We start from the raw sequence: 9,121 nt of genomic DNA, 5'->3' as shown, positions 1-9,121 counted from the left end.
AAAAAAAAAAAAAAAAAAAAAAAAAAAAAAAAAAAAAGAGAAAATCACGGCAAGAACAGGGTCATTAGAAAGATATCTTTTAATGTGGTAGATGATTTACAGAAAGGAGTGAATCCAGGATAATTCAAAGATTTTTTTATTTCTTAAAAAGTCAGAAAAGCAAGTGGGGTCAGAAAATTAAGCGACCAAGCAGGATTCTGACTAATAAAAGCAGACCAAGGAGCCTCAAACTGAATAACATGACTTTTGTACTGCAAGGTTGGAAATGAATATCAGCAGGTTAGGTATACTACAGCCTTCTTCAGAGCTATGACTGTGTTGCTATTTCCTTATGTCTCTCCAAAGCAATTAACATAGTGCTTGACATATAACCAACTTTCAATATATTTTTTTTGGTATACAGGCCAAAATATTCAGTAAAACTAGGCAAATTAAAAAAAAAATAGCATCAGCTAAGACAGATGTGTAATATAATCTTTTAATCTAAAGAGCATTTTGTAGATCAGATAAACTCATTTTTATAGTTAAGGTCAAAACTCTCACTATTTAAACTATTTAATTATCACACAACAGTGAGTTTTTTGTTTGTTTTTTAAACTCAAGCATCTTCTAAAATTAAAAACTTTTCTTACTGACTGCCAGACCTAAAAATCAAGCTTCATTCTTCTGGCTTCTTTTATTATTATCCTTATTTTTTTAAGTCACTTCTTGGTAGCAACAAAAATTGAGGTATAATATTCTAAATTCATTTACAAAATCGTAAAATGAATACACATTTAAAACAGCCAGAAGTTGCTGATAACATGGAACTTTAAAGCAGCAACTTCTTTAAGGGGGTAAATGTTTCTTCTAGGTCCAAAAGATTTAGGGCTGTCATCTTGGTGCCAACTGCACCAAGAATTAGGGGACTGAAATAACTATGGACACTTCACACCCATTAAGATGACTATTACCAAAACAAACAAACAAAAAATAGAAAATAACAAGTGGTTGATGAGGATGTGGAGAAACTGAAACGCTTGTGCATTGCTGTTAGGAATGTAGAACAATGTAGCTGCTGTGGAAAACAGTACAATGGTTTCTGAAAAAATTAAACAGAATTACCATTTAATCCAACAATTCCACTTCTAGTTATATATCCAAAAGAACTGAAAGCAGAGACTCAAACAGATATTTGTACATCCATGCTCATAGAAGCATTATTCACAGTAGCCAAAAGGTAGAAGCAACCCATTGTCCATCAATGGATGAATGGATTAAAAATTGTAGTATTTAAATACAGTGAAAAATTATTCAGTCTTACAAAGGAAATTCTGACACGTGATACAACATGGACGAACCCTAAAGATATTATGACATTATGCTAAGTAAAGTGAGTCAGCCATAAAAAGACAAATACTGTGATTCCATTTATATGAGGTACTTAGAGTAGTCAAATTCACAGGGACAGAAAACAGAATAATGGTTGCCAGGGACTGTGGGGAAGAAGAAATGGAGAGTTACTGTTTAATGGGTATGAAGTTTCAGTTAGGAGGACAAAAACACTCTGGAGTGAATAGTGGTGATGTTTGCACAACGTCTATGTACTTAATACCACTTAACTGTACACTTAAAAATGGTTAAAATAATAAATTTTGTGTTATGTGTATTTTACCACACACAAAAAAACATTATCTGTGGGACACATATGTTGATTAAAAAAGAGAGAAAGAAAGAAGAAGCCCAGTATTAGTTAAAAAAAAAATGCTGAAGATGTTGGATAGGGGCAATACAGCTCAGTGCTTTAGGGTGGAATTCCTGAGCCAGGCTGCTCAGGTCAAATCCCAGCTCTGCTGTTATTTTTAGTTAAAGAATAACAAATTTCAGCATCTTTGTATCTTAAATCCCCTCAATTGTAAAACAAGGATAAAAGTTAATATATTTAAAGTATTTAGAATAAAGCCTCAGAGAGCACTTCTAAAAGTTCATGGAAAAATAGAATTAAAAGATAACGTGAGTCCTTCTATGAACTTTTTGAAGTACACCTGTATATAAAATCCTCTAGATAAATGTAAGTTTTTGTTATCATTTGGAGTGAGCTTTCTAAGGTTGATTTTATAAATTGTACAGTACAACAAATATTCCATTCATCTCTCTTCTGCCAGAACTATCCACAATTGTCCCTAAAGCCCTCCTCTGTCACAAGCCCCCTGGTCAACTGCTGCCCTGTATCACAAGAAACTCCTGATTACAGGGCAGGGTAGGAAAGCCCGGGGTTAGGAGCAGTTCTGGGGAACAGAGCCATGATATGGTAACTTATTCAAGTTACTATGCTAGCTCCACACGTGGTACAGAAAAGAGTATTTGTAATTCCAAAGTATTATGTTTCTGTTTTTGTTGTTGCTATCTTTTCTGCATGGAGAATATCAATCAATACTACAGTTAATTTAAACTTTTGATTCTGTGGTCTATTATATTCACAACAAATTTTGTTTAGCCTACATATGTCTAATTCAGAAGATATTTTCAGTCCAGAAATCACGGACAGTGTGTTCTTCGGACACTCTATCTCACTTGCCCCCTATGGCGATTAATTCTCAATGCTCGTATTTCCTGGCCTCTCTAGGCCATTTGGCACATGCCTCTTTCTTCTGAGAGACTGCCTCTATTGACTCTCCCAGCTTTTCAACTGCTTCCTCCCTACCTCTCTCCAATGTTGGTTCTACCCGACTGCTAAACACAGGCAGCAGCCCCTGTGGTAACTAGTTTTCCTCACTGTCTCTTTCTTCAGACCTAACTATGTGGGAACATATGCTTCATGTGTTCATATATCATTTCTTCTTTGGTGACTTAAATGCACCGCTTTGAGCTAATCCCATATTTCCAGTAGTAGTATGACAGTTTCATAATTTCAGTTCTTTAGCTGAGATCTCTCAAAAGTGTGGTCTGTGCCAACAACTGTTGCTACACTAATTCCCATGAAACATAGCAAGCAGCTGTCCATTCTCTTCCTGAAGAATCTAGAATGGTTCCTGCACAATACTGAAATCAGTCCTAGTCCCTCCCAGAAGCCAGATAAGCCACATTTGCCCAAAAGCTCTGATCGCTATAGTACCTAATATGTGTTAGCTTCCCCTCACCAACAGCTGCCACATGGCAAAATTCTGGTAATCCATCATATATTTCGTTGCATGGCTAAGACTTTATATGTGTAACTATTTTCTGCTTAACAATACAGTAACTTCCCTAAAAAAAAGAAATTACATCTAAAATATTTTTTATGTTCTACAAATGTTAGAAGGCATAGATTTAAGAATTTATATAAAGAATCACTTAAGCAACTAAAATTGAAAAGAGATATGTTATTAAGGTAGAGAAAAAGAAAAGAGAAGGAAAATTCCACATAAAAGGCAGAAAAGTGAAATCTGAGAGCAAACATGGGAGCAAGTTGGGGCTCTGGTCAGCCACAAACATAGAAAGAACTATTTACTTAATAACAGCTATTAAAAGTACTATTTAATATTTACTGGAATTAATTTCCCATTTTTTCTTATGCTGTGGTAAGACACACTTAATATTTATAACTTCAGGGATGCTTTATAATCAAAATTTTATAATGCTGCAAAATTAAAATTTCATCTGAGAATGACTTCATTGTTAATAGAGATAAATTATTTTTTAAAATTATATATTATATGTAAAATACGTGAACAATATATAACTATATATTATATGTAACATGAATAGTATAAAATATATGAATATTTACACATATAAAATGGCTATTATATAATATAAATGGTTTCTAGTTCATTTGAACAAGTCACATCATTAAAACTGGACATTTTTATATGAAAATGTCATTTCTAAAAAAAAAAAACAGACCTCATATTTAAGCGAGAAAATTACAATTAACATTTTTCATAAAAAGGGAAAAAACTTTTTATTTATTACTACAGTATTATATTTGAGTAGATATATTATTTAGTTTGTTATGGGAAAAATTGTTATAATCCTTAATAAATGGAAGCTTGCTAAATGACAGTTACTTATAAAATAATGCTTAAACTGGTTCATTAAAACTGGACAAAATGTTTGATCTTTTAGAAAAAACAAGACTAAAACAATGCTGACAAAGAAAATCAGAAGATGAGAAATACCAGATTAGATCTTGCAGTGTAGTATATTTCTTCTGAACTGTCCAAAAAACCATCACTGTCGGGCTGTTTAGCAGAGACCAAGAAACCCAGGTTATTTACACTTAGACTAAAAGCCACAAATTCATAAAGGGAAACTTTCACAAATGAAGTAATTCCTGCTAACATAATTTTATTAAGGCAAAGGTGAAGTCAATTATATTAAGCAGCTTCTAAAAAAAAGCAACACTGCAACAACTTTGCTCTATAATGCAGTTGCTAAATTAGTACAGAATTTAAATACATGCAATACCAACTTAAAAAGAGAAAACAGAGGGCTGGTCAGTTAGCTCAGTTGGTTAGAGCATGGTGTTGTAACACCACCGGTCAAGGGTTTAGATCCCTGGATGGGCCAGCCGCCAAAAAAAAAAAAGAGAGAGAGAGGGAAAATAAACTCGAACTGCCTTAACAAAATACAATTAGCATTTACAAACTTCATGACTACTTTTTCTTCTTAATCTTCTCCATCCCTCTACATAAATGTCAACCTTTAGCATTATAATATGATTATTTTATGACTTTTTCTTTAACATTCTCTTCCTCCGCACTGGTACACTGAATTAGACAAAATATTTTGCTTCTAAAACTGTATCTAATATGTCATATATCTGGAAAGGAGTATATAAAACAACAACAGAATCATGAAAATAATATTCATAGTTAGCAAGCCTTAAATCAATGACAAACTTGATCTACTATGTATGCCTTGTCTTCCTGAGTTTTCCTTCTCTAAACAAATTAGACTCTACTTTGATGTTTAGGAATCATGGCATTTATACTAATAAATACATACACAAAAAGCCCTTTAAAAACTAAAAACAAAAAAAAAAGCAAAAATGAAGAAATACTAAAGAGCCAGCATTAAAAACTTAATCAGAGAATGGTAAAACTAGTTTCCCCTAAAATAATTTTGAGAATATTCAATCTCAGCAACACAGATTTATTTATTCTGAATTTTAGAATTACTTATGTTTTTGTTTCTCTAAATGTTTTTCAAAATATTAAGGACTAGTTTTTTTTTACTCAGTACCAATATATAACAATGACAAATTAAAACATTTATTTTCAGTGTTAACATTCCAAGACTATGCTACTTACGAGTTCATGATGTGGTTCTGTCTCCTTCCTTAAGGGTGGGTCAAATTTCACTTGGCCAACTAAAAGGAAAAAAAGTAAAGACAAGATCTGTTTTTATCTTAATGATGTAAAGATGGTAAAACACATTTAATTTTACCATATACCATATACTGGTCACAGTCCAAAGATTTAAATGAAGAACATCTTAATTCAGTTCCTAGGTGGGTGGACAGCAGCTGATGCAGAGTACTTATGGAAGCCAGCCTGCAAGACGGCCCCCAGTGAATCCTGCCTCCTCGTATTCACAAGCTTGTATAGTCCCCTCTCACACTGGATCAGGGTTGGTCAGTGTGACCAAAAGAACACTGCAGAAGTAATGGTACATCTCTTCAAAGATAAGGCTTCTCTTCTGTCTTAGGCATTCTCTTCAAATTCCCTAAAGTTATGACAAGCTTCTGGCACAGAATCTTCCAGCTACTGTTCAAAGAACTGTTGGTCAATCATCCCAGTCTGCAGTGATGTTTATTATGTTATTAATGTCAAAAACTCCTACCTATTTGTAATTTTCTATTGGCTCTGATCTCTGTTTCCACTACCATCTCCTGAACATATGTCAAGCCACCTCTCATAAATTTGTATTTTACTATCCAAAGGAAAACTCTTAGCTTCGAGACAGCTCTGACATTATCACTTGCTGACCCTTCATTAGCCATTATGGGTCATAATATGATCCTATTATAGCAGACAAGAAGAGCCCCAGAATTATTTCTTCTTACGCAAGTCTTTGCTTATGTTTAACTGAAGGCAGAGAGGCCATCCTAAAAGGGAAAAGAGTAACAACTTTTCTGCGAATAAGTCAGTTTTTATATTATGAGAGGTCTTCAAAAAGTTCATGGAAAGATTCATATTACCTTTTAACTATTTTTCCAAGAACTTTTAAAAGTACCTGCATATATGTTGACTAAACACCATTTAGTTTAGTAAAGAGAAAATACTCGCTGCACAAAAAAGGCACCAAGTACTATAAGCATAAAACATCAAAAGAACAAATATATACAATTATTAAATTATTTTTCCAAAGCCTGTCTTTATAAACAATAGCCATTACTGAGCATTCTTCTATATATATCACATCTCACATGAAATCATAAAACATTCCAAAATGTAAACACTAGTTAAAACAATGAATAGGACTTGAAAGCTTCAAATACCAAATCACTGACGTAAGTTAGTAAGGAGCGATTCAGAAATGAGTGCATTTTGCTATAAAGGTATTAACAATATAATTATTTGATAGACTCAGGTAACAAGATAGAAAGTACTTTAGATTTTCAGAGTCCTGGTCAAGATGGCGGAAGTCCCCAGCGTCACTCTCTCCCACAAATCAACCCATTTACAACTATAAAAATGTAACAACAGCCAAGCTAGGGCTGCTGGAACTCAGGGGAAGAGGAGGAGAGACCTACAGAGTTCATGAAGGAGGAGAAGCTTCAATGAGAGAAAGAAAAAACTGCTCAGAGCGTTTTGGGCCGCAGCAGCTTTAATGCTGTAACTGCAGAGCACACGGAGCAGGAACTGGCGGAAGCCGCAGCTGTGCCCTTCCGATGGAGTTGGTTGGAGGCGACAGGGAAGAAGAGGGCCTTGGTGGCCCCCAGGACAGCAAGACCACTAATAGGGTTCCCATGGACCCACACAGGAGCGAGGAGCCAGAACAGCTAAAAAAGGGGAGCCATTCAGAGGCTGGTGAGTCATCGCAAGGGACTGGTACAGGGCCCATCTCATGGGAAGTGTTTGAAGGACAGGTGGTGGGGGAGATGGGCCCATTGGGAGAACAATGGGACGACACAGCAAGGACAAGGACAGCTGATCTGCCCCCCAATCAGTGCAGGACCACTCAAAGGAGACTGGTCAGGAATGCAGAATTGCATGGGGTGCAGTCTGACGAAAAGATTCAGGCCCAGATCAGAGTTTCTACACAACCCAGGAGCCAGAAGTACCCATAAGGTCAGCCATTAAACCCTGAGCCGCACAAAAAGCCTTCCCTAGGGAAACAGCAGCAAAGCAGCAATTTAGCTCAACCACACAGCTCAAGTACTGGTCCCCACAGGAAGTTCACCCGTTTTAGAAGTAAGCAAAGGACAAAAAAATTAGTTCCAGTACAAGCATAACACCAGCGCCTCAGGGCACCAGGGGACCTGAGGCATGGATCCAAGGATCAGGCCCCATTTCCACATCCAGGCACACATCTGCCTGGGATCCCAGTTGGGCACCAGACATCCCACCGGCACCCAGGCACACCTCCAGTGCCTTGGGGATCTGCCTGGGGGCTGGGGCTTGGAGCTGGGACTGGACCCCCCCACCACAACCAGGTACACTGCCAGTGCCAAGGAGCATGCCAAAAACATCACCTCCATGTGGGAGGCCTACCACAGCCACCACAGTAACCACGGCTGCCACGAAAGTGCCTAGATGTCACAACCACCACGCAAATGGTCCGCCAGCCATGGGAGTGCAATGATACAAGGAGAGTCACCAGTAGAGATCAAAGAAAAGAAGAGGATGTCTCTCTCCACAAAGCCCATTCCAGAGTGACAGAAGAAGCATCTGTTCTGTGATTATATTGGGGGACATGAACACACCTCTCAGCATTGGACAGATCATCTAGGCAACAAATCAGCAGAGTAACCTTTACTCTTTCAGAGGAAGAGAAGAAATCTAGGGTTATCAATGGTGAGAGGGGGAGGGGTGAGGAGAGATTGGACAAGGGGCATGAAGAATAAGTACGATTTGTAACAGTATACACACTAAAAATAAATAAGTAAATTTAAAAAAATTAGATTTTCAATAGTATTGAACATATAGTTTTCTAAATCAACTACAAAGCTGTCTCTAATTACTTTTTACATATTAAAGAAATGATAAAGATATTTCATACTTTATTATTGAAACACACAATTACTTTTTGCATATTAAAAAAATAAATGCTCTCATATGCTAAGATTGTCATTTTCAGACAAATACATTTGTGGGGAAATTAGCAAATTTAAATCATGTGGCTTCAGGAGGAGCTTTAAGGATAATTTTCTGTGGTCATACAATTGATCTTTGGGATACAGAAGTACCAAACCCCACTCCTGAGCTTTTTATATAACCTACCATGCTTATTTTCAGGAGTTTTCTCATTTTTAAGAGCATTTCCAGGTACCACGAGCACAAAACTTTGCTCAAGAACTTAATATACATTACATAGGCCAGCCAAATCCCAAGGGGAAGGGTCACAAAGGACTCTCGGTGTAAAGGCCACACAGTGTACTGTGGTGGTTCCTGAAATGGAGCAGTGTTGTTAAAGACCACTGCGCTGGCTTCTAGTCGAGAGACGTATGGCTTGCTGTTAACTTTGCGTATGATTCCATCCCACAATCAAATGTTTTCCTCTCTGCATTTCTTTTTTGTTTTCTATCAAATGGTGATAGCGCCTGCCCTTACATACTTCACCCTGGCTTTTGAGATGAACAGATGTATTCATCTTAAAGAATGAGATATATTATCGTTATTAATCTAACCAAGAATTGAGAACAAATTCCTAACAGTAGTTATTTTAAGTTACCATATCACCTAATTTCAATGAGGTCATTTTCAATTTCAAGTCCCTCCAGATGAATCTTTAACTCACAGAAAACTGTTATAAGCCTGATTGCATTAAATTAGCATTCTAAGTCACAGGGAATAAAAAAGTTAAGGCACTATTGTTCCAGGGATTCCTGTTCATAGAATTTATCACTGATGAGTTTATAAGTATTGGGTCCCAAGTGAATGAACGGTCTGAAACTCAATGGGCTCATAACCAGTGTGTAGAAATTGCCTGGAAA

General features: G+C 36.5%; 1 protein-coding gene across 1 annotated transcript in view; it reads right to left on the bottom strand.

The window, feature by feature from the left end:
- Positions 1 to 9,121, bottom strand: part of LOC103606904 (mitogen-activated protein kinase kinase kinase kinase 3-like) — a 113,314-nt gene that overhangs the window by 17,907 nt on the left and 86,286 nt on the right. Inside the window, exons 15-16 of the mRNA XM_008591462.1 lie at positions 5,274 to 5,332; positions 4,140 to 4,202 (exon numbers count right to left, since the gene is read on the bottom strand). Coding sequence (XP_008589684.1) covers positions 4,140 to 4,202; positions 5,274 to 5,332 — 122 coding nt within the window. The remainder of the gene's footprint in view (positions 1 to 4,139; positions 4,203 to 5,273; positions 5,333 to 9,121) is intronic.

The sequence above is a fragment of the Galeopterus variegatus genome, unplaced genomic scaffold, assembly GCF_000696425.1.
Source record: "Galeopterus variegatus unplaced genomic scaffold, G_variegatus-3.0.2 Scaffold6939, whole genome shotgun sequence".
Taxonomy (NCBI): domain Eukaryota; kingdom Metazoa; phylum Chordata; class Mammalia; order Dermoptera; family Cynocephalidae; genus Galeopterus; species Galeopterus variegatus.
This window is presented reverse-complemented; position numbering and strand designations above follow the sequence as displayed.